This window comes from Arabidopsis thaliana, chromosome 2, assembly GCF_000001735.4.
Source record: "Arabidopsis thaliana chromosome 2, partial sequence".
Taxonomy (NCBI): domain Eukaryota; kingdom Viridiplantae; phylum Streptophyta; class Magnoliopsida; order Brassicales; family Brassicaceae; genus Arabidopsis; species Arabidopsis thaliana.
The window spans coordinates 8952940-8979498 of record NC_003071.7 but is presented as its reverse complement, the minus strand read 5'-3'; the positions used below and the strand labels follow the sequence as shown (position 1 = coordinate 8979498).

The 26559-nt window shown below is 39.0% G+C and overlaps 10 protein-coding genes and 2 pseudogenes across 24 annotated transcripts; 7 read left to right on the top strand and 5 right to left on the bottom strand.

The window, feature by feature from the left end:
• The first annotated feature begins 61 nt into the window (after positions 1-61).
• SRF1 (STRUBBELIG-receptor family 1) lies at positions 62-4186 on the top strand. 2 transcript variants are annotated; one of them, NM_127654.4, is made up of 15 exons: positions 62-428; positions 513-642; positions 721-792; positions 878-943; positions 1026-1097; positions 1174-1245; positions 1325-1396; positions 1486-1551; positions 1641-1706; positions 1813-2228; positions 2318-2676; positions 2757-3167; positions 3254-3390; positions 3471-3627; positions 3710-4186. In NM_127654.4, the coding sequence occupies exons 1-15, from the start codon at positions 317-319 to the stop codon at positions 3827-3829; spliced, it is 2328 nt and encodes a 775-aa protein (NP_565489.2). In that variant the 5' UTR covers positions 62-316; the 3' UTR covers positions 3830-4186. The 2 variants fall into 2 exon arrangements, with proteins under 2 accessions (NP_565489.2, NP_001324598.1); NM_001335713.1 differs by having other exon boundaries at positions 2757-3390.
• A 757-nt stretch (positions 4187-4943) lies between these two features.
• SCAMP3 (Secretory carrier membrane protein (SCAMP) family protein) lies at positions 4944-7803 on the top strand. 3 transcript variants are annotated; one of them, NM_001335712.1, is made up of 13 exons: positions 4973-5152; positions 5274-5437; positions 5655-5756; positions 5842-5904; positions 6175-6208; positions 6293-6415; positions 6514-6576; positions 6660-6753; positions 6913-6958; positions 7051-7118; positions 7193-7241; positions 7323-7388; positions 7488-7803. In NM_001335712.1, the coding sequence occupies exons 3-13, from the start codon at positions 5730-5732 to the stop codon at positions 7572-7574; spliced, it is 720 nt and encodes a 239-aa protein (NP_001323533.1). In that variant the 5' UTR covers positions 4973-5152; positions 5274-5437; positions 5655-5729; the 3' UTR covers positions 7575-7803. The 3 variants fall into 3 exon arrangements, with proteins under 3 accessions (NP_179680.1, NP_001323533.1, NP_001323534.1); NM_127653.5 differs by lacking the exon at positions 5274-5437 and having other exon boundaries at positions 4944-5152; positions 7488-7787; NM_001335711.1 differs by having other exon boundaries at positions 5274-5756.
• A 356-nt stretch (positions 7804-8159) lies between these two features.
• AT2G20835 (uncharacterized protein) lies at positions 8160-8613 on the top strand. The gene has a single exon (NM_127652.4). The coding sequence runs from the start codon at positions 8234-8236 to the stop codon at positions 8438-8440; it is 207 nt and encodes a 68-aa protein (NP_179679.1). The 5' UTR covers positions 8160-8233; the 3' UTR covers positions 8441-8613.
• A 146-nt stretch (positions 8614-8759) lies between these two features.
• Positions 8760-11304, top strand: AT2G20830 (folic acid binding / transferase). Of its 6 annotated transcripts, none has more exons than NM_001335708.1 (3): positions 8760-8898; positions 9069-10082; positions 10618-11304. In NM_001335708.1, exons 2-3 carry the CDS (start codon positions 9701-9703, stop codon positions 11127-11129), a joined length of 894 nt encoding a protein of 297 aa, NP_001324836.1. In that variant the 5' UTR covers positions 8760-8898; positions 9069-9700; the 3' UTR covers positions 11130-11304. The 6 variants fall into 6 exon arrangements, with proteins under 6 accessions (NP_001324836.1, NP_001324837.1, NP_565488.1 ...); NM_001335709.1 differs by having other exon boundaries at positions 8760-9485; positions 9688-10082; NM_001202635.1 differs by having other exon boundaries at positions 8772-8898; positions 9688-10082; positions 10618-11290.
• Positions 11305-12255: 951 nt separating this feature from the next.
• Positions 12256-13943, top strand: ULT2 (Developmental regulator, ULTRAPETALA). The gene is made up of 2 exons (NM_127650.3): positions 12256-12905; positions 13170-13943. Exons 1-2 carry the CDS (start codon positions 12704-12706, stop codon positions 13652-13654), a joined length of 687 nt encoding a protein of 228 aa, NP_179677.1. The 5' UTR covers positions 12256-12703; the 3' UTR covers positions 13655-13943.
• On the bottom strand, positions 13931-15300 carry AT2G20820 (uncharacterized protein). 2 transcript variants are annotated; one of them, NM_179674.2, is made up of 4 exons: positions 14941-15300; positions 14620-14690; positions 14444-14521; positions 13931-14356 (listed from the first exon to the last, which is right to left on the bottom strand). In NM_179674.2, exons 1-4 carry the CDS (start codon positions 15047-15049, stop codon positions 14333-14335), a joined length of 282 nt encoding a protein of 93 aa, NP_850005.1. In that variant the 5' UTR covers positions 15050-15300; the 3' UTR covers positions 13931-14332. The 2 variants fall into 2 exon arrangements, with proteins under 2 accessions (NP_850005.1, NP_850006.1); NM_179675.1 differs by having other exon boundaries at positions 14075-14356; positions 14444-14477; positions 14941-15150.
• A 174-nt stretch (positions 15301-15474) lies between these two features.
• AT2G20818 lies at positions 15475-15847 on the top strand (annotated as a pseudogene). Its single transcript has one exon.
• A 124-nt stretch (positions 15848-15971) lies between these two features.
• On the bottom strand, positions 15972-16736 carry AT2G20816 (annotated as a pseudogene). The gene is made up of 2 exons: positions 16629-16736; positions 15972-16401 (listed from the first exon to the last, which is right to left on the bottom strand).
• A 613-nt stretch (positions 16737-17349) lies between these two features.
• QWRF3 (QWRF motif protein (DUF566)) lies at positions 17350-20244 on the bottom strand (the record flags this gene model as incomplete). 4 transcript variants are annotated; one of them, NM_001335707.1, is made up of 8 exons in its annotated part: positions 17387-17659; positions 17744-17851; positions 17936-18025; positions 18122-18238; positions 18332-18451; positions 18576-18738; positions 18883-19370; positions 19458-20244. In NM_001335707.1, 8 exons carry the CDS (start codon positions 19509-19511, stop codon positions 17582-17584), a joined length of 1218 nt encoding a protein of 405 aa, NP_001324756.1. In that variant the 3' UTR covers positions 17387-17581. The 4 variants fall into 4 exon arrangements, with proteins under 4 accessions (NP_001324755.1, NP_001189563.1, NP_001324756.1 ...); NM_001202634.2 differs by having other exon boundaries at positions 17386-17659; positions 17744-17854; positions 18576-19370; NM_001335706.1 differs by having other exon boundaries at positions 17350-17659; positions 17744-17854; positions 18576-20244.
• On the bottom strand, positions 19719-21706 carry GAUT10 (galacturonosyltransferase 10). The gene is made up of 2 exons (NM_127647.2): positions 21420-21706; positions 19719-21346 (listed from the first exon to the last, which is right to left on the bottom strand). Exons 1-2 carry the CDS (start codon positions 21570-21572, stop codon positions 19889-19891), a joined length of 1611 nt encoding a protein of 536 aa, NP_565485.1. The 5' UTR covers positions 21573-21706; the 3' UTR covers positions 19719-19888.
• A 1055-nt stretch (positions 21707-22761) lies between these two features.
• On the bottom strand, positions 22762-23330 carry AT2G20805 (DNA-binding storekeeper protein transcriptional regulator-like protein; the record flags this gene model as incomplete). Its single annotated transcript, NM_127646.2, has 1 exon — positions 22762-23330. Exon 1 carries the CDS (start codon positions 23158-23160, stop codon positions 22762-22764), a length of 399 nt encoding a protein of 132 aa, NP_179674.2. The 5' UTR covers positions 23161-23330.
• Positions 23331-23667: 337 nt separating this feature from the next.
• NDB4 (NAD(P)H dehydrogenase B4) lies at positions 23668-26442 on the top strand. Its single transcript, NM_127645.4, has 6 exons — positions 23668-23888; positions 24251-24994; positions 25072-25291; positions 25382-25486; positions 25583-25843; positions 25918-26442. The coding sequence occupies exons 1-6, from the start codon at positions 23800-23802 to the stop codon at positions 26245-26247; spliced, it is 1749 nt and encodes a 582-aa protein (NP_179673.1). The 5' UTR covers positions 23668-23799; the 3' UTR covers positions 26248-26442.
• Positions 26443-26559: the final 117 nt, after the last annotated feature.

The following is a 26559-nucleotide window of genomic DNA, read 5'->3' as shown; positions in this document are numbered from 1 at the left end:
TATTCCTTATCATAAATAAATGTAGGCCCATTAAAAGCTTCTTTGTCGTCTTCTCTGTTTCGTCTGCCCGTCAAATTTTGAAAACACAAGTTTAGATTTGCTTGTAAGAACTAAGAAGAATCGCATTCACACAGTGACGCTCTCTCTCACTCACTTGCAAAAAAACATTCCCTTTTCTCTTAAGATAACATAAAGTTCTCTTACTCACCTTTTTCCTTCGTCTGTCGAATCATATTCTTGGCTGCTAAGTTTTGCTTTTGAATTTTCAACGACTCTGTTCACTCACATATCTCTCTTAGTGTCTACTGGATTCGGAATGAGATCGATGAGATCTGGGAGAGACAACAACATCTGCTTCCTGGGTTTTCTCTCCTTTGCCCTTATCTCCCTTCCCTCCTTGTCACTTGCTCTTACCAATCCTGACGATGGTAAGCCCCTAATTCTCTCTGTTTTTCCCTTTTGTGTAATGGTAATGTTAGTATAGCTAATCGTACCCTGATTGTTTGCTTTAGTTGCGGCTATTAACAGTCTCTTCCTTGCACTGGAGTCTCCTCTTCTCCCCGGTTGGGTTGCATCTGGAGGTGACCCATGTGGTGAGAGCTGGCAAGGTGTTCTATGTAATGCTTCCCAAGTAGAAACAATGTAAAAAACGACACCTCCCATCTTCTTCTTCTTACTTTTCTTTATCATTCTTCTAACAACACTCTCACCCTTTTTCAGAATTCTCATCAGTGCCAATCTTGGAGGAGAGCTTGGTGTTGGCTTAAACATGTTTACCTCTCTTAAAGCAATGTACTTTATCCTCTCTTGCGTTTATGACTTTTGCTTCTTTAATCTGCTTCTCTCCTTATTTTTACCTTTTGATGTTTTGTCTCAGGGATTTTAGCAACAATCACATTGGAGGAAGTATCCCATCCACGTTGCCTGTTTCATTGCAGAACTTGTATGTTTCCCATTTTCCAACTCGCAAATCCCCTCTTTTTTCTTATTCAACATCTTGTATTACAATCTTTACATTTTCACAGGTTTCTTTCAGGTAACAACTTTACAGGAACCATCCCAGAATCTCTTTCCTCCTTAAAATCTTTGTCTGTCATGTAAGTCTCTGCTCTCTCTGTCATCACATTCATTCTCTACCGGTGATAAGCGTTTAAGACTTCTTTGGTCTTACAGGTCCTTGAACAATAACCTTTTGTCTGGCAAGATACCCGATGTCTTTCAAGACCTTGGCCTTATGATCAATATGTAGGTCTGCTTTCTAAATCAGCTGTGTTAAGATTGTTTTCTGTATATATGTGTAACCGAACATTCGACATATGCGTAGAGATTTGTCTAGCAACAATCTGAGTGGACCATTACCTCCTTCCATGCAGAATCTTTCGACTCTTACATCCTTGTGAGTTTCTCCTTTGCATTCCATATACATATCAGTCTGTGTTGAGTAGGTCTCATTCAGTTCGTTGTTCTGATTTCTCATCCTTTCAGGCTTTTGCAGAACAATCATCTTTCAGGAGAGCTTGATGTTCTTCAAGATCTTCCCCTCAAGGACTTGTACAAATTCTTTGCCATCCCATCTTCTTTTCCTGTCAACTGTTATATATCTTGCCACTTGCTTACTCTCATTCTTATTAACTCTACAGGAACGTTGAGAACAACCTCTTCAATGGACCTATACCAGAAAAGTTGTTGAGTATACCAAATTTCATGTAAGCTGCAACAGTTTTCATTGCTCGTTCCAACTTTACATCTACAAATTCTGCTACTTTTTCTTGTCAAAGTATCAGTCCGCTGATGTGACAAACTATGATGCAGAAAAGGCGGTAATCTGTTTAACGTCACTATTGCTCCATCGCCTTCACCTGAAACACCTCCAAGTCCAACATCACCTAAGCGGCCATTTTTTGGACCACCATCTCCCAATGCATCAGCTGGTCATGGTCAGGCACACGTGAGATCACCCCCTTCTGATCATCACCCATCCCGACCAACTCCTCAAGGGAAAGAAGACTCATTTACCAGTAAAAGAATTATTTGGATATCCATTCTTGGGGCTTTTTCATTTGTGGTTTTGGCCTTGGTATGTCTACTTTGTGGGAGAAAATGTCTCAGAAAAAGAGAAGACAGTGAACAACTATCCAAACCGCACCTAACTAGTGAATACGGGAGGGCAAGGGAGGGTTCTCGCTCAAATGCTTCTATGCTTCCTCCATCCAATACATTCAATAAAGGTGAAATCTCATATCTTGATTTCTTCACTTTTAGATTTCAAGAAAGTCACATGTTTGTTTTCTCTTCTTCAATGAAATTCAAACAAAAGACAAGGAGGCTAGACCAAAAGAGAGAGTAGGAGGTGCTTCGAAGCTGCATGGTGGGGCAGAAAGAAGCGTAGGAAGTGAATCAAAGCAGGAGAGTCATGAGATAGACATGAATGGCAATGCTATGGATTTGATGCATCCCTCATCAATTCCACCTATCAAAAGGGTCATCGCAAAGGCGACTGAACCTGCTGAAGCATCTCTAAAAAGGACAACCAGTAAATCCCATGGTCCCTTGACAGCTGTGAAGCATTTCACGGTCGCATCTCTACAACAACACACAAATAGCTTTTCCCACGAAAACCTTATTGGAACAGGCATGCTTGGGAGTGTCTACAGGGCAGAGCTTCCAGGTGGAAAGGTATATATGCATTACATTCATTCTTTCTTTATGTGTATTCAATTTCCGCAACTGATAAGTTAGTTTACTTTCTTGGATAGCTCTTCGCTGTGAGGAAGTTGGATAAGAAGTCTCCCAATCATGAAGAAGAAGGCAAATTTTTGGAGCTAGTGAATAATATAGATAGAATACGGCATGCCAATATTGTCCAACTCGTGGGTTTCTGTTCTGAGCACAGTCAAAGGCTTCTGATCCATGAGTATTGTAGGAACGGTACACTGCACGATTTGCTGCATATTGATGACAGGTTGAAGATTGAACTATCATGGAATGTCCGTGTTAGGATTGCACTAGAAGCTGCAAAAGCTCTGGAGTATCTGCATGAGATCTGTGATCCACCTAGTATCCACCGAAATTTCAAGTCTGCAAATATTCTCCTTGATGACGATATAAGGGTGCATGTCTCAGACTGCGGCTTGGCTCCTCTAATCTCCTCAGGTGCCGTAAGTCAGGTAAGCAAGACTCCTGAGAAATCTGATTTGCTTGTCTCATAGCATTTGTATATGTTCCACTCCAAGCTAGTTTGTGCTTGTTTTAGTTATCGGGTCAACTCTTAGCGGCCTACGGATATGGAGCTCCAGAGTTTGAATATGGGATCTATACAATGAAATGTGATGTCTACAGTTTTGGAGTAGTTATGTTAGAACTCTTGACAGGTCGCAAGTCATATGACAAGTGAGTGGAAATGAGGTCTTATTCATATGTATTTGTGGTTTGAACTTTTGTTCTTAAAAAGAAATGGAAACGTTATGCAGGAAACGGGATAGAGGAGAGCAATTTCTGGTGAGATGGGCAATCCCACAGCTTCACGACATTGATGCATTAGCGAAGATGGTCGACCCATCCCTCAAGGGTGACTATCCAGCCAAGTCGCTGTCACACTTTGCTGATGTGATATCACGTTGTGTTCAGGTAAGCATCACTAGAAAAGAATACAAATTTTCTTACACCAATGTGAACTACAGTGTGTATTAACATCTATGTGTTGGGACAGTCGGAACCAGAGTACAGGCCACTAATGTCAGAAGTGGTTCAAGACCTCTCAGACATGATCCAGAGAGAACATCGGAGAAATGACTCAAATGGGGATAATCAGTATACGGGAAGAAGATAGTTTAAGGAGATTGTCTCTTATACAAAACAAGTGGTATTATTAGTATTCTTTAGAAAGTCGAAACCATTGTTCTTTAACGAGCCTTGCTTGTATTATTATATATGTAGAGTGTGTGAGTGTGACACAGGCACACAGCTTACTCTGCTTTGGCCTTTTAGTCTATCCACAACACCCCCAATGTATTTCCACCGGATTAGGATTAGCAATCTCTGAGTTTTTCCAAAAATCCATAGTACTGCTACTTCAAATTTTGAATCTTTTTTCTTTCTAAATAGTATTTTATCATATTCTTCATAATATGATTCATCTCTTTAGTTTTGTCAACCAATAATGTTTTGTTTCTCGTTTCAGTGTGATGATGATTGTGAATTAGATAAAGCAACTACGGTAAAACCACTATAAATTAAAACTATGCAGAAAATAATAAATTATACCGGTCTCGAGTCGGATTAGTGTAAAATTAACAAAATTCTAGATAAAAGTATGGTATCAATAACATCATAAATTAATAATCACATAATTAGATCTATATTTAAGTTAATATATAATCTATGGTTTTAATTTTTTTTAAGTATTGAATTTTCGTTAGAGTATTTCTCAAACTTTTATTGAATCAACCAATTGTTTTGTCTCTAAATTTAATTGAATTATGTTGTGTTTTTAAACTATCCTATGATAGTATATCGTTTATAACTTCGTAATACAATTAGCCATTATTTTTTTGCAAATTTTCAACTTTTTGGTATGCATCATGTTCATTCCAATAGTCTACTATAGTTGAAGTTATTAATCATAAACTTAAATTTATGTATATCATTTGTATAAATGATACAATTATTGTGATTTACTGCCAAATGATTTTTTTGAAATATTAAATTTACAATTCTGATATTACAAAAATTATAACATCCAAATTGAATTATTTCAACTCATATTTTTCTAAAATTTTAAAAAATTAAAACAAACATCTTTATAAAGTAATGGTGCTTTTTTTATAGAAAATTTATCATCACTATAAATTAATAAAATATTATGGTCCCATCATTATTATTAATTTTTGTAGATTTTCATTTTACTAATGTTAAAATGTTGGTTTGTTGGTTATCTCCGGATTAGAAAACCGGGTATAACCCAGACGCGCCAAACACTTCCTTATTACTCTAAAACGCGCACCCAATTGCTTCATCTCCAATCGCTCTCTCTCTCTCTCTCTCTCTCTCGCTCGGTGTGATCCGTGTAGAGAGATTGGATTTGCTGAGTAACGGTGCAATGTCTCGCTACCAGTCTCATTCCTTTGATGACGGAGAAATTAATCCTTTTGCGGTAAGCTTGATTCAATCTCATCATCATCATCATCATCTGGGGATCTACTTTTTATTCGATTTTGTTGAATCGCATTGTTTCTGATCTGATTTCTCACATTCCTGTTGTAACGTGTACGTAGTGTTACTCGCAATTCTTGGGAATGACTTTTCGGTTTCAATGCACAAGGAAGAAACGTAGTTGATCGATTGATTGATTTACGCATACTTTTACGCTTTCTTGTGTTCGTATGATTGTTGGGCTTTGTGAAGTGAGTGTCTCTGGGAAGGGTGATAACAAGTTTCAGTATGTAATTGCTTTATGTTTTCGCTCATTCTATGTAATGCTTTCCAATTACCCAGGGATCTATACCCTAATTTCAATTGGTCATAGCCTCAATTGTTTATTAATCTCACTTACATCTTTTTCCATTTCCAGTTTAGTGCTTACATGTGGCCATTGATACTTTTTACTGATCTTGGATATGGTGTAATGGTTTACTTACTTGTGTTTGAACCTTCAGAATCCTACAAGTGTCCCAGCTGCAACGTCAAAGCTTTCTCCTCTTCCCCCTGAGCCGTACGACCGTGGTGCCACAATGGATATTCCTCTTGACTCTGGAAAGGTACTTTCCACATCCACAGAAGCCTACGTACCAAGTATCTTCTCAGAATAATCCCTGAGACAACTTTATGATTGCCAACTTCTAGGATCTGAAAGCTAAGGAGAAGGAACTCCGGGAAAAGGAGGCTGAATTGAAGAGGCGGGAGCAGGTAAGCTGTGATTGGATTTGAAACCAACTAATGTCACATACCCTGATGTCATTTCTCAAATGGTTAGCAGTAGGTTTTTCATTTTATCCGAACCAACAATAGTTAATTTTCATCTGATTGCATATCATTTGTAAGTATTATATGGGTATTTAGTCTGTCGCCTCACTCTCTTATTATCTATTCTGGAAAGTTTAGCCACAGTGGTTTGTAGCTACAGCCTTTCAAACATATGTCTTTCGGTTTTCTGAAATCTGTTGTGTTATTTTCCAGGAAATCAAGCGGAAAGAAGATGCTATAGCACAGGGTATCTTTGTCAATATTATCTTTTGTAGAAACCTGACATTTCGTTCCATGTGAAATGCTCATGCTGTCATCTTTATTTTGGTAGCCGGAATTGTGATAGAAGAGAAAAACTGGCCACCGTTTTTTCCTCTCATCCATCATGACATTTCAAATGAGATACCCATCCATCTGCAGAGAATCCAATATGTTGCTTTCACATCAATGCTGGGTATGTGTTTTCTCTTTCAAATGATCAACGCATCTGCAGTTGCAACAGAGGTGGATTTCTTGATATATTAGTAAACAATCTTAATCTCTGTTTGGTAGGTCTTGTGGTGTGCCTGTTATGGAACATTGTCGCAGTTACTACTGCGTGGATTAAGGGAGAAGGTAAGTCTTGGAACAGTTAAAATTTACCAAGTAGACTGAACCTGTATGATGCTAATCTGCTGACTTATGTATTTTGGCTGTAGGTCCAACAATATGGTTTCTAGCTATTATCTATTTCATATCAGGGGTTCCTGGAGCGTATGTTATGTGGTATCGCCCTCTTTATCGTGCCATGAGGTATTCATGCCACTTAAGATTTTTCCTTTAAAATATCTTATCTGCTACTGCGTCGTGTGTTCCTTTATTTAGAGGGAAAACAAAAAGAGTATTCCAGATAGCATCGTAGTTAAGAGTCAAAACTTTCATTGAGATGTGTGTTGATTTGGTTGTGTGCAGGACTGATAGTGCTCTGAAGTTTGGGTGGTTTTTCTTCACGTATCTGGTGAGTTTTCCATTTGGTTTCAGTGAACTTTTTTTAATGGCTTTGACACATCAAAAGGTGGAAGTGAGTAAAAGCTTAAAATATGATTGCAGTTTCACATAGCGTTTTGTGTGTTTGCGGCGGTGGCTCCTCCAATTATCTTCAAGGGAAAATCGCTGACGTAAGTAACAAATTAGTTTCTAAATCACACAAAAGGAAAGAGGTGGAATCATCATATGTTGTTGTGTTATGCAGAGGAATATTGCCGGCGATCGACGTATTGAGTGGGAATATCTTGGTCGGGGTAAGTTGAAAGCTTAGGTAGCGAATAACTTAAACAGTTGTGGACTTTGAGTAAGGCTAACTTTTGGTGAGGTGGTGGCAGATATTTTACTTCATTGGGTTTGGGTTCTTCTGTCTGGAGTCACTCGTCAGCATCTGGGTTATTCAGGTTCCCTCCTTTGCTGAATCATTTATTCATGTAGATAAGTTAAAAAGGAAGAAGTGGTTAACAAGTTGTTGTTGTTGTTGTGTGTGTGTGTGGGAACAGCAAGTGTACATGTACTTCAGGGGGAGCGGGAAAGCAGCAGAGATGAAGCAGGAGGCCACAAGACGAGCAATGATGGCAGCTCTCTGACCAATGACCACATACACACACCTTTTAACCCATCTCCAATTTTTTCCCATTTAACATACAAACAAACAGTGAACGTTAGATCCTCTTGAAGGGGATTGATTATACTCCGCTACTCACTTCATTTTTGTTTTCCTCCCGATTTCATTTAACTAAGATTCCAGTGAACTCAACTTCTTACTTTTTTTTGGTAAAAGGTGAAGTCAACTTCTTACTTACTTTTTCTTATTAATCATCTTTCAAAGAAGCTCCAAATTGTGAAATCCTAAATATGCAAGTAAACAGTCCACTCAGAGACGCCGCTTCCAACGCATACGTGACAACTAACGTATGGGTGACCTTAACAATAGGCATCATTTCGTTGTTAAAATAATGGCTACGAACGAGAAAGTCAATGGGTGTAGTTAATGAAGAAATGGGCTTCTGTAGCAATAAATAGTCAAACAGTTGAGAGTGATAAGAAGATGTTGCACAAGTGGTGATTATAATTCAATGTCGAATTTGAATACTCAAAAGTCAATGCAAGTCAGCTGTATCTGTGTGTGACACGCGGCCCCGATCCGAACGGTTAGATAACGCCCAAACTGCTATTTAAGACACACCACTAGGCCTCTTTGTTCCAACAAGACCTCAAATAAAAACACAACAACAACATTCAAGAAATGGCCATCTTCTGTTTCCTTGTAGACCAGAGAAAGAAAGTCCGGGGGAGGAAGCCAGCGGCCGGGTTGTGCTCAAGATGCGGAGGAGGAGCAGTTGTTGCCGACATGAGAACCTCCACAAGATTCTGTGGGGTCCCTTTTTACCGCAAAGCTTGGAAAGCTATCGTCTGTCATATCTGCGGTGCTGTCCTCAAATCATACCACTGAGTCTGATGAACCAACAACGTTTTTTGTTTTAATTCATTCGTTTTTTTTTTCCAACAAGCTACTTGCCATTGTATGTCGCTTGATTGCCTACTTTAGACTCTTAAGTCTTAGCTAATGTTTTTGTTTTTCATTTATCTCTCTGTTTCTGACTAATGCAAGTGATCCTTTTACTTACAAGTCTCTTCAAAACATGTTTGGTAAGAACACCACTTAATAGGAAAAAGCAGAAAGGCACATGAACGTGATCCCCCAACTTGCTATACAGCTTTCACCATTCAATGCTCTTCTCTCTCTCCCGTTCTTTAGATCCCTCAGGACAGTTATATTGGGCCCAAGTTTATGATCCAAGAAGGCCCAAGTTTTGTATTCATTGTCCATTATCAAATAGTATACCCTAAAATTATTTTACAACTTTCATCACCTCCATTAATTCTGCTGCTGCAAATTCTATCGAACTGGTGAGTTTTGTTAATCTCTTTCCTCGTTCGTCCTTGTCTGTATATCAGATCGATCTCTATTACCGTTTTAGCTTGTTCTTGATCTTTGTCAACATAAAAACAATCAAACAAAGTTTCTTCTATGAGTTCTGGTCTGAACGAAGATTTCCTCGATTGTATCGTGCGTTTAGAGGAGACACATGTTCAACAAGGCTTCGATGAGGGTTACGAAGAAGGTCTTGTGTCCGGTCGTGAAGACGCTCGTCATCTGGGTTTGAAACTCGGGTTCGAGACAGGCGAGCTGATTGGATTCTACAGAGGTTGCTCTGCTCTTTGGAATTCAGCTCTCCGTATTGATCCTACACGCTTCTCTCCTCAGCTCCATAAGCATCTCAATGATTTCCATGTCTTGCTCGATAAAATCCCGCTTTTGGATCCCGAGGACGAAGCTAAAGACGGGATCAAGGATGATCTCAGAGTCAAATTCAGCATCATTTGTGCATCTCTCGGCTTTTCCAAGAAACAATTTGAGTATAAAGGATACCCGAATCCTTCCTCCAATCTCGACTTTTAAGACCTCCCTCCATCAAAACACTCTTGTATTGTATGTATGGCTTTCAAAGTTTCTCTCGTTTCCTCAAAGTTTGTATTTTTAAGAGAAGTGTGTGTGTAGACAATCTATGTTTTATTGGCTTGTCCTTTTTTCTGGACATGTGAATGCTGACCACAAGTCTAAATCTGGTGGATAACTTCTTTTTTAGCCTTATAATGAACAAACAAACTCACATCTGTAGATATATATTTGTATAGGTGGTCGGAGGAGATGTTGAGAGAAATGCTTGGTTGTTGCAAGGTTTACATATCTGAAGCGCGGAATAAGACGGCCCTCGAAGCCATTGAGAGAGCTTTAAAGCCTTTTCCACCAGCTGCAATTGTCAACAAGTTTGAAGATGCGGCTTATGGCAGGGTTGGTTACACTGTTGTATCCTCGCTTGCTAACGGGTCGTCTTCTTCCTTGAAGAATGCGGTGTTTGCTATGGTTAAGACTGCTCTCGACACTATCAATCTTGAGTTGCACTGTGGATCTCATCCCCGCCTTGGAGTGGTTGACCACATATGCTTTCACCCCTTATCTCAAACCTCTATAGAACAAGTTTCTTCCGTCGCCAATTCCCTTGCAATGGATATCGGCTCCATTCTTCGAGGTCAGTACCTAATAGAAGACCTCAGTCATAAACATGTGAATTCCTGAATTTTAAAAGATACTTATCAAGCTAAGAGCAGAACATTGTTGCTATGCTGCTGTTGATGTGTACTTTGTGATAAGCCATTGAACATGGAAGTCTATGAGCAATGCTCTGCTCTTATAAAAATGACTAGCCATAGAACATGAAGTTTGTAGCAATGCTCTGCTCTCTGCTGTTATCAAGATAAGAACAGAGCATTGTTTGTCTGCTGTACTTTGTGATAGGCAGAGTGATGTTCTGTTTTTACTATCTCATTATCTCTAGGCCATAGAATATGGAAGTCTTTGTAGCAATGATCTGCTCTCTGCTCTTATCAAGATAAGAACAGAGTATTGCTTGTATGGTGTAGTTGTTGTGTACGTTGTAATAGGCAAAGTGATGCCCTGTGTTTAAAATCTCATCTTCGTCTAGGCCATAGAACTTGGAAGTCTTTGTAGCAATCTCTATATTGATATGTGGACTGGACTGAGATATATGACCCACCTTGGTGCAGTTCCTACATATCTCTATGGAGCAGCAGAAAAGGAGCAGTGCACCCTGGATTCGATCAGAAGAAAGCTGGGGTACTTCAAGGCAAACAGGGAGGGACATGAATGGGCAGGTGGGTTTGACCTGGAGATGGTGCCACTGAAGCCAGACGCAGGGCCACAAGAGGTGAGCAAAGCCAAAGGGGTTGTAGCGGTTGGGGCGTGTGGGTGGGTAAGTAACTATAACGTGCCTGTCATGTCAAACGATCTCAAGGCAGTGAGGAGAATAGCGAGGAAGACGAGCGAGAGAGGAGGGGGCTTGGCTTCAGTGCAGACAATGGCGCTGGTGCACGGGGAAGGAGTCATAGAGGTTGCCTGTAACTTGTTGAATCCAAGCCAAGTGGGGGGAGATGAAGTACAGGGACTGATCGAGAGGCTTGGCAGAGAGGAAGGTCTGCTTGTGGGAAAAGGGTATTATACGGACTATACACCTGACCAGATCGTTGAAAGATATATGGACTTGCTCAACAATTCATAAATTTCAAAGTAAAAAAAGTAAAAACAGTATGATGTTGTCATTCTTAGAACGTATTATTACCGACATCGATCATTTATCTTCATTTTGTGTTTAGATGTGATATACATTGCCATGAGTGACAATTGAAATTAGCAAAGATTAAATAAAAAGTGAAATGATAAAATGATGGTACGTTCATTGAGAGGCCAAAACATCAGATCTCATCATTGGTGTTTTTCCTCAACAACTGTGAGAGATTTGTTTTGTGTAGCCTCGTCTTTTGCCGTGGTTCTTAAAGCTGTTGTTTTCTTAGCATTTTGCCTTGTTTTGCATATATCTATATGGCAATGCATGCAAGTCATTAACTAATGTATAGTGAACTATTGGTAGCATCGTGACCATGTGGTAATTAACAATCTTTGTCCTTCAAATTTATATATATGGAGGTTGTGGTCTATATGATTTGTTAAAGTGAAAAGACAACTGGTTTTCTATTAATTTGGTCGTAGGTGAAATTCGAGGGTCAAAAGTCTCTAAAAACAACGTGGATGAGGTGGAGTTTGGTGCGGCTCGTTATTGACTTGAGTTCTTCTTGGTCATTTTTTTGGGTTTGCAACAAGGGGAAGGAGGTTAAAAGAACATTTATCTTTTTCTGTTTTATCACTAATTATTGTGTTGTTTTATTTGATATAATCAATCAATAGGTTAAAAGAACAAGAATAAATTAAAAAATTCGTCAAAAACATCAAAACGAGAACTAATTTGAAACACAATTTAACTTCTAAACGACAACTAATTTGAAACGGAAGGAGTATACGTTACATTTAGACAAAAAAAATGTAATTTATGACATGCCTACACACATTGACGTAGACAATTAAAGGTTAGGTGTGTCCTTGTATATGTGTATACATGTACATACATATGTATGGGCACATTGGAGTTGGGCCGCAATGGAGAATAAGGACCAGATGCGACTATCATACACCTAACTCTTAAGAAAAAAAGCATTATTTGTGTACATAAATGGTAGACCCATGAAACCTGTAGAGCTCAAAAGTCACAAGTAAAAGAGAGAAAAGAAAGAAGAGAAGAGGTAATTACATGTGGGTTTAGAGAACAACTTTACTTAATCTCTTCTCTTTTATCATCAACCAACCATATATGGACAATTACAAGAACACATCTATGTATGAACGTTAACGTAGATAATATTATAAAATATTATTCTAAAAATTAAAAGATTCACAATTCCCATGCCTCACGACTTGTATTTTTCTTTGGCCACCTAATTTGCATCCATCATCTCTCTGTCTCTATAGAGAGTTTCTTTCAAATCCCCTAAAACCTAGAAAAACACCAAAGTCTCTCTCTCTTTTTGTTTTACTCCAAAAGCCTTTTACCTTTGAGATTTTTCTATATAATTGTCAGATCCTTCGTTACTACTGATGCTAGCTCCTTTAGGGCTTTTTCTCGTTTACTCATGTCAAATTACCTTCTTGTCCCTTGGTGTTTAGGGCTCTGATCCTATATAATAATACTTCATAGGAAGGAGAAGGAGCCCTTCGTCGTGGTTTACTTGGTCCCGATCGGAGATGGAGAGAGAATGTGGGTCGAAGGAGTTGTTCAGCAAAGAGGAGCTACAAGAAATAAGTGGAGTCCATGTGGGAGACGATTACGTCGAGGTCATGTGTGGCTGCACCAGCCACCGTTACGGAGACGCCGTTGCGAGGCTTAAGATATTTTCAGATGGAGAACTTCAAATCACCTGCCAATGCACTCCTGCTTGTCTCGAAGGTTCCTCTTCTTCTCTCTCACATCTTTCTATATGCATGTTCCATGTGAATGTGTATGGATTCATGATAGTGTCAAGAATGCAATGTAACTGTTCTTTGGCCTCGGTGAACTATGAGGCTGCTTGTATTTGCTAGATGTGATATGTTTCATGCAGTCTTTTAGAGTGTGGGATAACCTTACATTGTAATGTATCTCCATTTTATATCACAAGTTCGAGTTTCTTTCAAAGTGATCTGATTGACAGCTTTCATTCTATGATGGTAGACAAGTTGACGCCTGCTGCCTTCGAGAAGCATTCTGAGAGAGAAACCTCTAGAAACTGGAGGAACAATGTTTGGGTGTTCATTGAAGGAGACAAGGTTCCGCTTTCAAAGACAGTGTTGCTCAGATACTACAACAAAGCATTGAAGAACTCTAACGTATCGAAAGTCATTCATCGGGATGAGTTTGTTGGGTGCAGCACATGCGGGAAGGAGAGGAGGTTCAGATTGAGGAGCAGAGGGGAATGCCGGATGCACCATGATGCAATTGCTGAGCCTAATTGGAAGTGTTGCGATTACCCATACGACAAGATAACATGCGAGGAGGAGGAAGAAAGAGGGAGCAGGAAAGTGTTCAGAGGTTGCACTCGCTCACCGTCCTGCAAAGGCTGCACTTCTTGCGTCTGCTTCGGCTGCAAGCTCTGCCGTTTCTCTGATTGTAACTGCCAGACTTGCCTCGATTTCACCACCAATGCCAAACCCATTTGACTTCATTTCTCTAACTTATTTAATTCTTCTGCAAAAACTTGTAATGTATGCTCTGCATTTTCTTTAATCAGTAGCTTGTTACACCTGTTATGCGAGTGGAGAGACCAAGTAGGGATCACATACTGGAAAAAAAACCGACTTGGGGCTTGGAAAACTAACTTAGCACCACTACGAGGACATGAATCTAATCTAAATTCAACCATATAACCTCGGCAAATACACACAAGGCAGGAGATCGATAACAAGAAGCAAGCAGTGACTGTAATAGTATGCTGAATAAACTATGTCAAGAATAAAAGCATGAGACAAGAGCAGCTACAAACATTTGGATTAGCCAATATGTACTTGGAAGGTGGACGACATACATGGAGAAATACCTCCAACAAAAATTGGTATCCAAACCAGACAAATAGAATGGAAGGAAATAGCTCGAAAGCATATATCAACATACGTAGTGAGACAATGATTTGCTTAAATCCTGTCTGTTTCAAACATAGGATATTATGAAACACAAAACTGTCAAGAATTTATCCATTGCAGACATCATCAGATCTCAAAAGTGATGCAAATTATTTTCAAAATGAAACACAAGACCAGTCACAATCTGCTAAAAGGGAAAACAAAGTGCATGAGAATGAGAGGTCTCTCCATAAAAGGTCTTCCTGGTGACAATGAAACTCATTGTGTACTCTCCACAGGCGTCTGCAAAAAAAACTATGTATAAGGGAAGGAACCCGAAGCCTCTAGGCAATGGAAGAAGAGCAAGAGCTGAAGAGCAAGAGTAAGTACCTCTTTTTTTCCCCCAGTGGCGAGCTTGTATCCACTGTAGAAAAGTAAGCCCCAGCCAGACAGAGAAATAAGCACAAACTGCAGATTGGTCAGGTAACAGAAGGAATCAATTCAACAAAAAATCACAGCTTTCATTAACAAAAACACAGTGTCACAAACACATGATTGATACATACATGCTCCTCTTTCCAGTTTCCTGGGTTCGTGGGCTGTTTCCAGAAGTCAACCTTGGTAGATCCATGGTGATCTGCACAGTACACAGACAAATCCACAAAATGCTCAAAAACTCAATTTTTTGTATACAGTGATTCAATTTGGAACCTGACAACGCCAATGATATACAAAATCTTCACAAAGTTGTAACATTTGGTTCATCTAAAATTCGTGAAAACACAAATTAGACATAAAATGTGCGAAATAAGCTATACGCCACCAAAATTGATACCGAAAAAAATCGTAAATATCGAAAAGAGAAGGAAGAGGGAGAGAGAATTTACCAGCGGCGCCGGCGAGGCAACGACGCTGACCAATAGAAGCGGCTCCAGAGGAAATACGAGCAGATGGGATCTGAGCTAAGCTCATGGCACGGCGAGCGAAGGACGCCATCGATCTCGACTTTTGATTTAGGGTTTTCTTGAGGATCTGAGAGGCTCCCTAATGTTTTCCAGGAGACGAGATTGATTGATGAAGGAAGAGAGAATCAAGTGACCATAAAGAAATGTCTTTTCTGATTCTAAACGACGCCGTATTGTGTGCGTTTTGTTTGGGTAACACCTAAAAGCCTCCTTCTCCGTCAGAGGCTTTTGTTTTGTGGACTTTTGTTCACACTCTTGGCATTTTTCATCTCTCTGTTTCTCAATTCTGTATGTACTAAGAAAACAGATCTTTAGTTGTATTTTTGAATTCCACTTCCATGTTTGAGTATTTCAACATCAACATTATCAATAGGTAAAAAAAAAAAGATCGATAGAAATAAAAAAAAAAGCCTTAATAATCGCTAGTGCTTGAGTTTTGTTCATCATATGTAGAACATGGTCGGCTCAAACATTATTAAGATCCAATGCAAAGAGATTCGAAGTAAAACACCGAAAAAGTCTTTTGAATGCAAGAGATGTGAAGAACCTGGAGATGTGTTTGAACTTTGATTCCATACTGTGCGTTGGTTTCGGGATGGGCATGGTAATACCCAAAACCCTTCAAAGTTTATAAAAGGTTTTAATCGTCAGAACAAGCTACGAGAAAGCCGATGTTTATTATGAAACAGTATCTCCTAAACGAAAGAGACTAAAGACTGTGAAGGAAGTTGCTAAGTTTATTGAAGACAATAAACAATTTAAAGACATGAAGATTGAAGAGGTTTCTTTTGTCGCACCCAAACGGCTGAAAAGAAAAAAATATAAGTAAGGATGTTGTAGTTACCGATAACAAAACTTGAAAAGATCAACAAGTTAAGGTTTATTCTGTCTCTTTAGTTTCCTTAACTTGTTGATTTTTCAAGTTTTAATATCAACAACTATAACATCATTATTTAGAACTTTTTCCTTTTCAGCTGTTTGGGTGCGGTAAAAGAAACCTCTTCAATCTTCATGTCTTTGAATTGTTCATTGTCTTCAATAAACTTAGTGACTTTCTTCACAGTATTTAGTCTCTTTCGTTTAGGAGCTAATGTTTCATATTAAACATCGGCTTTCTCGCAGCTTGTTCTGACGATCAAAACCCTCTTCAAACCTTGAGGGGTGTTGGGTATACCATGTCCATCCTGAAACCAACGCACAATAGGGGAATCAAAGTTCACAACCACATCTCTAGATTTTTCACATCTCTTGCATTCAAAAGACTTTTTTCGGAGTTTTACTTTGATTCTTTTCGTACTCTTCTTGTGACTCTCTATATCTCACTTTGAAACACTTTCAACATTGTGCAGTGTATGAGTCAATTAACGTTGTCATTGGTTTTCGCTACACACATAGATCAAATAGAGATTAAGATTATGACAAAACGAATTTTCATGCAATGATAAAAATAAAAAATTGTCAATATCTTACGTGATGTACCTTGAGTAGTTGTTTTCACCATATTTCAAGTTTTGAGGGAGATGAAGAGATTTTTTTTTGTGGTTTGGCTTTATGGTTGAAATGACGAAGGAAAAATTATCTCCTATAAATTTCGTTTTTACTCAATAAACTCTCTTTTGCTTCTCTGTTGCAGCTGATGGGTTATTAGAAGACATATCATCATCTTCTTCTTCCGACGAAGAGTCTTCTTCACCTTCTTCTCTAATTGGAGTCTCCATTTCATCTTCGTCGCTTGAAGATATCTTCAGCGGAATTTCTATCGTTTCTAAGACATGGATCGATTTAGGGTTTATGAATAGAATTTAGACATTGAAACTAAAAGGTTTTGCTTTGCTCTTTACCACTTGTTTAGGGTTCCTTTATATATAGAACAAAGCGTCTCTCTCTTTTCATTTATTTTCCTCTTTTTTTCATGACGTTTCGATTTCCCATTTGAGAGGACTGAATATTCTCTTTCTTGGTAAACGCTTATTCTTAAATCTTAATAGTAGTATATAAATGATATTACTGTTTCCAAAGTCGTTCAAATAACTGGGCCACGCTTTGGCTGAGTAATAATATCAGGTTTGAAATTACTGTTTCATGTCTTTAATGTTCATGTAGTCTCTCGCTGTTTTGAACTTGTGCATTACTCTCTTTTCTTGTATTCCTAGTCCATGTCATCAATAAATGTTTCTAGAGCGGACGAAGAGTACTTATCTTGCAATGTGACATGATTGAGTTTTAACAAGTCCATGAGAGCTGCAAGGAAGTGTGGTTTCGGTCATATAGAAGATATGGTCAAATCCACTCGGGAGAGGAGGACACTACACACTTCTTGACTCTGTTTCTTGCAATCAAAGCATATTGAAAAAGAGATAACTAAACCCAATATCCAAGAAAGAAACAAGTGGAAATTACCATCAAAAGTGCTTATGTGTACTGGTTATTACCATCTTGTTCCATCTGATACAGAGAACCTAAGACTCTTACGAGAGTCGCAACATTTATTAAGCCTCAAAATACTGTAATTTTTGCTTTTAAAAAACTGAGTCGCAAAGCTTTGACAGGGGAAGACACAGTCCTAGTGTTTAAGAAGATTTGTATCGAAAGTCTGTTTGTGTTGAATCAGGAAGCAGCATTTCAAGCTCCTCTCCTGCATCTGTGTACATCCCAAAATATGATCAGAGAACAGAAACATATCAGATCAGGTCTTTAAATGTTAATACACACACAATCTTTATACCTCTAACTCGGAAATCATTCTCAAAAGGTCATGGCATTTCTCGAGCATCAACTTCTCTTGTACAACCACTTCCGCTAGTTGGGAAGCAAGTGGAACAATACCCTCCATCTGCTACTGGAACATTATAGGTTATTACACCGCTTAGATACACGACTATCATGTCACATTTGTCGCAGAGCCAGAAAAACCTACCGTGGGAGCATAATCATCCACAGTTGAAATGATAGCATCAGTGACTGCTTCTGCATTCTTAATTATACTGACAGCTGATTCCAAGTTCACCTGAAAAAACCTTAGGAGTTGTTGGAAAATAGAGACAAAGAATATTTGTTTTGAGTTCAAATAGTTAACAGATCAGAGGAGCATGATTTAATTTACCTTCGCGCCTTCTTTGAGGGGAAGCCTGGAAAGAACAGAATGCAGGGAATCTCTGATTATGGACAGAGATGAAAGGTGTTGTATTTCCATGTCCTCCCAAGCTTCAAGATGCTTAACCTGTTTAAGATATATTTCGTATCAACCCTGTTTATATTTGCTTATATCCTCCATTGCTTGGAATAAGTAAATGGGTTTGGACCTGACACTTACTTGAGAAAGAAACACATAATTCAGCTTCATCTCCAGGTTTTTCTTCTGCAGTTTGATTCTCTCTTGCAGAACCAAATTATTTAACTTGATAAGAGTATCCCATGCACAGAGTAGTTGATTCTGCAAAAGTTGTTCACTTTTATTTTATTTCATGCCTCAAAGGATGAAGAAAGCAAAGATCTCATGATTATGTGAAAGTCAATAAAGTGACAAGCATGAGAAGAAGTGATGATACAATCATTACCTTTTCTTGGGAGGCTACGTTCTTGTTTACATCACAGGCTCTAGCATTGACAAACCTCCATTGAAGCAACCGGTTATTCATAAGCTTCAGCTGATGAGCAGATTCTGTGTCACATGTCTTTGGTTTTAGTGGTGAAGTAAAGGGCGATGACTTGTTCTTGCTCCTGAAGAAATCGAAACCAAGGTTGATTAGTTTACCCACGCCTTTTCCTCTTGGAGGCTTCAGTTTTGAACTTGGAACTGTCACCGCCTGAGTGTCCAATGACCTTCCTGGTGAAAGAGCCCACTGAGACATCGAACTTCCATACCTGGACACTGAATTATTCCTCTGCAATCTATTCTCAATGCCCTTAGAGCTATTAGTTCTCTGTGAATCATCTTGTGACCTTAGTTTGGTCTTGTTGTTGCCTTTGCTCGGTTTAGCTGTTAAATCATGCAGATACTTAGAAGAGACCTTGATACCGGGTTTATGGTTCCAGGATGAACGATTTGTACTAAGACTTGAAGCACAGGACACATCACTCAACTCTGAGTCTGTTTCATCGTTGAAGGACTCATATAGCAGAGAGCATGAGTTTCTCCTTGATGATGCTCTGTACAATGCACATTCATCAACAGAAAATCTGCCAGGAAGTATGACGTTATCCTCATCATTGATCCACGGTGAAGGCATACGATTTTCTTTTGTGTCAACTTCTATGCTACTTTGGTTTGGTAACCCGAAACAAACCCGTGTGCCATCTGACATCCTATCATGCTTTTTCAAGCCTAGATGACCTTTTACCCCGTTGTTGTTCTGATCATCTCTCGATGAATTAGAAGTGGAGTTTCTGCGGTTAGGAGAAGAAGATGCAGACGGCGAAGAGAGAAAACGTGAACTAACCTCGCGGGACTTTCCTCTTCTTGTTTTGAGTAGTTCATGCTCACAGCTCTTCATTGTTACTCTGCTTCCTGAGAGAAAGAGAGAGAAGGAAGCTTGTCAATCTTATAAGATGATACATAGAATCTTTATTTAACTTTCAAAAAAAGAAACAATCTTTTGAAATAGATGAGTTCGTTGCCCCCTATATGGTCGCCAACATTATAGGGTTTATTGTTATTCAGATCAAGTTTGAAGCAAAAATCATAATGCCGCAGAGAAAATGTGTGAATATCAGAGAATATCTGATGCTTCATTGAATTTTGAATATCACATTCACAAAATACAGTAAGTGATGGTGCTAGAGCATACAAAACTCTTGCAAGTGTCTCTGTAACCAAATGTGGAAGATATAGCTGTCTAGAAGTGGAAGTAAAACTATGGACCCTAAGATATCAATGAAAATTGCATTGTTGCATAAAAGGAGAAGTGTAATCAACGTATCTCTCCCACAAAGGTTTGTACTTCTCTATCCCGATCTTCAACCATGGCTTTAAGTTCCCATTGAAGTGAAGAACAGCTCCTTTCTCTATCACACGAGCATCCACATTCGTGTATCCCAATCCCAGGATATGCCAGGACGCCTCTAGTGCCTCTGTTAACCCGTAAAATGTCAGAAGTCCTGGAGGTAGTGTTCCCAGTTTCCATAAGGTCCGGTCCACGTTTTTTTCTTGCCAGTAGTGGTATATGCCGGTCACATTTCTCTTCCTCCACTCAACTAAATCAAAGACGTTCATTCCAAACGCCCACCCACACGCATCTGGATCAAAGTGGGAGCGTATGAGAGGATGAGAATAGTTCAAGTACTTGTGGTAGCGGTGGAAGGTCTCCATGCAGGTCTCAACAGCCCCGTTCACATTTTTGTTTAAATCGATCGAAAAGAGAGATGAAAGATCCTTCTGAACTACAACATCATCATCAAGAAAGACCACCTTCTTCAGCGCAGGAAACACTTCAGGGATGTAGAACCTAAGATGGTTGAGCATGGAAAGATACTTGGGGTTCCTGAATTTGATTGGAGTGCGCCCATCATCGTTGTGTCCAGAGAAATAATAGCTTTGCGTATCAGAGTCTTGCAGCTGCTTGAGGACCGGAACATAGGAAGCATTCAGCCATGAGAAATCCTCGAACTTCTGAACCTCCACAGTGACTCCTCTGAGGTTGTCCATATTAATGGCGAACCAAGCCTTCATTGCAGCATAGTTGATCTCATTAGTCACAAGATGAAACACAACTTTCTCAGGGGCCTTGGAATTGAGAGCAGTAGAATTAACCACAACAGAAGTAGCAATAATGTTATCGGAAAACACACAGAAATGGTAGAGACTGTTATCCGTGAGTTTCGAATCAACACGACTCCTTTCCTTAAGAGTTCTCTGTAAGTCTAAATTCTGAAACCATTCGGTAGTGAGACGAACACCAAGACAGTAAAGACTCTTAGGCACTTCCTCAGCAGCAATCTGTCCATACTTGGAACTCTTCTCGCTAACGGAACTCATTTGTTCTTCAAGAGCCTGAATCGAGGCCTTAAGCCTCATAATCATAGTAGCACTATCATAGTGAAGCTGCTGAGCTTGATATAACAAAACAGCCATGTCACGAATAGTAGACTCAGATTCCAAGACAGTCAAGGGACTTCTCCTAGTAGCAGCACTCGATAAAAGCAACTGAGAGTTACGGATCTGAGCACTTAAGTCCCAAGCAAACTGAAGATTCTTACTTTCTTTAGCAATGACAACAAAAGCTTTAGCAAGAGCAATCTGATCATTAACTTGACGAGCAACGGAAGTAGGACTCAACATTTCCTCAGTCATATTCATACCCTCTACAAATTTGTCATTACGGTAACGTCGCTGCACAAAAGAAAGGGTTCGAATTTAGCAATTGAAATCGAACAAAAGAAGAGATCTTTGAGATTGAATATACCTTAGGAATAGAGGGTCTAGGTTCAATATGACCAGCTTTGGAGAGAATGAGAAAGAAGAGCAGGAGGGCAATACCAGAGAGAACCCACCATACCACATTCGAGATCTTCCTCCGTCCAGCTCTCCGGAAACTATCCCCTCCTCTCCTTCTCATAGTTACTGTACTCGCAGAGCTGTGTAAAACCCAGATCTTATAAATGAATGATGATGGTGGAAGTATTCGGATCTGAGAATTTTGTCGGGAGAAGCAAAAATAGCTCAACCGACCATCTTCTTTCTCTTCGCTGCAAAAAACCTCGAATTCACCCTTCTTTGAGAATCAAGTAACTATTTTTTTTTGTAAGAGAGTGTTAAAAGACATATCTACCCTCTTTTGGCTTTCAATTTCTCTAAGCTAGTTTGGACTTTGGAACTATATAAATTTTGGTCTTCAAGCCAAAAAACTACATAACAAAGCCAAAAACTTCATCCACACTAATCCGAGCCAATTTTCCCCACTTTGGAGTAGCTCTGGGCATGTCGGTATTCAGGTCAGGTTCGGATCAAATTTTTCGGATTGGAGTTTTTCGGGTTTAGAAATTTTGGATTTTTTTTCTTTCCATATTTAGAAATTTTGGATATGTTGGGTTATACGTACAATTTTGAATTGGGTTCGGTTTGGGTTCACTTCTAATACAAGTAATTCGGGTATTGGTTAAAAACCCATACATAACCAAAATTATTTTGGGTTTGAGTATTACTTACCCAAACATTGTCCAATTATACCCAAACATATATTAAAATATCCATAAAACCCCAAAGATCTAAAATTATAACAAATTTTTCCTTAAGAAAATAATATAAAACAAGAAGTAAACCTTGTTTTGAGCTCGTTCCATAACTCAAATCATTAAACAAGTCACAAATTCAAGTTATTAGTGCATATATGTCCTCATATGTATATATATGTTCAAATAATAAAAAGTACTCACATGTATCGGGTTCGGTTCGGATAATACCCGATACCCACATTTATTTGAAAACAGAATATGATCGGGTAATTAGCCGAAACCGAAGTATAACAAGTTTGGATATTTCAGGTCGGGTTCAGTTCGGTTCTACGGATTCGGATATTACGCCCAGACCTACCCTGGAACATATTAAATGTAATATTTTTTCCTTTTTTAGTGTTTAACATAATAGCTCTTTTATTCATGCTTAATCTTGGAGCTATTTTGTACTATTTTTGACATTTGCTTCGTAATCACAATCATCAAATTTTATTTTCATAAGTAAGAAGCTTTTTCGAGACTTAAAACTCTTAAGTTTTTGATCGAAGTGCTTCAATCATCTTTGCTAACACTTCATGAAGAAAACCACTTTTTCGCGAATAGAACTCGAATTCTATAACCTGCAAAGCTTTCCAACTGCTCCTCGAATATCTTCTTATCCTCTAAGTCAAGGCTACTCAATCCTTGTTGAGGAGTAAGTTCATCAACACCAAAACGCTCTAGTGATCTAACAAGAGAAGAATTGGGAAAAGTATCTTTGTTTTTACCAAGCTCAAGGTTCATAGACATAACTTTCTTCGATTTCACAGGTGATTCTTCAATATCTCCCCAAACAAACTTAGACAATTGAAAAGCCCTGAGATCATGAAGTCTGATATGTTCATCACCATTCTTGGCTTTCACAAGATTGTTCTCATACTTTCTCTTTAAACTCGCAAGCATTTTCATAAATTGAACCTTAATTAAAGACATCAAACTAATAGTTTTCTTGTTAAAAACTATTAATATCTTCAAAAGCACTTACCTCAATATCGTTTTTGTAATCGATAAGAGTTTGTAAAGGCACAATCTCATAGTCTTCATGCATATATAACATAAAAAGTTTAGTTATGAATTTTATGAATTGTAACATGCATGTATAGAAGTGAATGAGGTATTTATTCCATTCTTCTTATTAGCTTTATCATATACAGTATTCCAAATAAAATCAGAAATGAAAATCAAAATCGAATCCAACAGTTGTTCGAATTCCAAATATATATAATAATAAAAAATCTCCAGGGAACGCGGAACATAATGTCGCTTAAAGTCTCGAGTTTTGAGAGAAAGTCAAACCCTAAACAAATCTGCTGTTTATTTACTTTAAAAAAAAAAAAAAAAGAATATACCTAAATTTACTTGGGCGTTACTCCAATTTCCTAAATACCTCACTGTCTTTTCTTTTTTTCTTTTTTCTTTAAATTTTGTTTTGTGTGTCGCCGACCTCTCTCTCACGTACCCTAAAGTAGCTTTGATAGTTTCCATATTGCATATTCTTTCACATTCGCAGCCTCTCTTCCAAAGCTCTCAGCTTTGTTTTCTTTTGGATCTGAGGTTTGAGAAATCATCAACATGAGTTTCCATAGCTTTTACCAGAGAGCTTCTAGCTTATTCAAGGCTTACCCTTCTACTTCCAAGATTCTTCTTCTCAGCACTTTCAGGTCTCTCCTTATTCTCCTTTAGATCTCCTTCACCATTCTACACTTCTTCTTCTTCTTCTTCTTCTTCTTATTCTTCTTTTAGCTGTAGAATCTATATAACTCTTTTGTTTCCAATTCTCTTTATAGATGCTTTGACTGTTTTCTTAGTATTTTTAGTCTTGTGATGTTTTTGACCACTCCTATGCACGTGTCCGAATTTTTCGCTTGTCCTCTTTTGGCCTCTTCCCTAGCTGTGATGCATGATATAATGCATACCATCTCTATAAGCTTCATACCTTTTTCGACTCAGATCTATGTTTTTTTTAAGTAACGTGGGTCTAACAATTATTTTGGTTTGTGTCTTTTTATGTATTGTTGTCCAGTGGTGGTGGTGGTGTACTGGTGTATTCAGACTCGAATCCATTGAAACGTATATTACACGCAGACGCTACTCTTGACTCAGATGGCAACCCAATAAGGAAGAAGAAGGTGGTCGTTCTTGGCAGTGGATGGAGCGGCTACAGCTTCTTGAGTTACTTGAACAACCCTAACTATGATGTTCAAGTTGTCTCTCCTCGTAACTTTTTCCTCTTCACTCCTCTCTTGCCAAGTGTCACCAATGGTACTGTCGAAGCCCGTAGCATTGTTGAACCCATTCGTGGTCTTATGCGCAAGAAAGGATTTGAGTACAAAGAAGCAGAGTGTGTCAAGATTGATGCATCGAACAAGAAAATCCACTGCCGGTCCAAGGAAGGGTCAAGTCTTAAGGGCACAACAGAGTTTGACATGGATTATGACATTCTCATCTTAGCTGTTGGTGCTAAGCCTAACACATTCAACACCCCTGGAGTTGAGGAACATGCCTATTTCCTCAAAGAAGCAGAGGATGCTCTAAACATTCGTCATTCAGTCATCGACTGTTTCGAGAGAGCCTCTCTTCCGAATCTAACTGAAGAAGAGAGGAAAAAGATTCTGCATTTCGTTGTGGTTGGTGGAGGACCAACTGGAGTCGAGTTCTCTGCAGAGCTTCATGATTTCCTAGTCCAGGATGTGGCTAAGATTTACCCAAAGGTCCAAGAGTTCACAAAAATCACTCTTCTTGAAGCAGGCGACCACATTCTCAACATGTAAGTTCCACCCATCAAGCTTCATTAACTTTGGCTAAATCTACTGCTTTTCCAATGTTGGTTCAATTCTACTTCAGGTTTGACAAGAGAATCACTGCTTTTGCTGAGGAAAAGTTCCAGCGAGATGGTATTGATCTGAAGACAGGTTCAATGGTTGTGGGAGTGACTGCTGATGAGATATCCACAAAGGAAAGAGAAACTGGCAAGATTGTCTCCGAACCTTATGGTATGGTTGTGTGGTCAACAGGAATTGGTTCACGTCCTGTCATCAAAGACTTTATGCAGCAGATTGGTCAGGTTAGATTACACTTGATCACATGAAGAAATCATTTGACTAACCAAATCATTTGCTAGTGTCCCACCTAACTAGATTGAGTATGGTTACAGGGACAGAGACGTGTCTTGGCTACCGACGAATGGCTTAGAGTAGAGGGATGTGACGGTGTCTATGCTTTAGGTGACACTGCAACGATCAACCAACGCAGAGTCATGGTATCATCTCTCTTGACATTGTTCCTTTGTGTCACATCTCAGTTGATGAATGAATCTTTAACCTTCTGTTTTGTCTTGATGTTGTTGAACAAACAGGAAGATATAGCTGCGATTTTCAACAAAGCAGACAAGGGAAACACAGGAACTTTGAAGAAGAAAGATTTCAATAGTGTGGTTAAAGACATTTGCCAGAGGTACCCTCAGGTGGAGCTCTACTTGAAGAAGAATAAGCTGAAGAACATTGCAAACTTGCTCAAGAGTGCAAATGGTGAGGACACACAAGTGAATATCGAAAAGTTTAAGCAAGCTCTCTCTGAGGTTGATTCACAGATGAAGAACCTTCCAGCAACTGCACAGGTAAGCTTGTTATAGATCAAAACAAGATGAAATCAATCCACCACACAGATTTTGATGTTTTGATTCTTATACAGGTTGCATCACAACAAGGGAAGTACCTTGCAAAGTGCTTCAACAAAATGGAGAAATGTGAGAAGAAGCCAGAGGGACCATTGAGGTTCAGAGGAGAGGGTCGACATCGGTTCCAGCCATTCAGGTACAGACATTTTGGATCGTTTGCTCCACTGGGAGGGGAACAGACAGCAGCTGAACTGCCAGGAGATTGGGTCTCCATTGGACACAGCAGCCAGTGGCTTTGGTACTCTGTCTACGCCAGCAAACTGGTGAGCTGGCGCACAAGGATGCTCGTCATCTCTGATTGGACTCGACGCTTTGTCTTTGGCCGTGACTCTAGCAGCATCTAAGCCATTCTTCTCCATCATTTTTTTGTTCTCCTTTTTTCTACGGTTTCCTTTAAATCTTCCCGCTAGTTTGTTGTCTTTTAAAATCAGATGATGATGACTATACATGTCATTCCTATATTTTCTCAATCACATGAACTTTTGATTCTTGAACAAGGACAAGCATATTTCTAATTTAATTCATAACAAAGAGTTCCCTTCTCATACATGACTCTTCCTCTCCCCTCGATCGCTACATCTTCGATCTCAACTTCTTCGATCGATAAGCCTTAAAAGGATTTCTATGGTAAATTTAAGCTCAAGTCAGAGCGATTC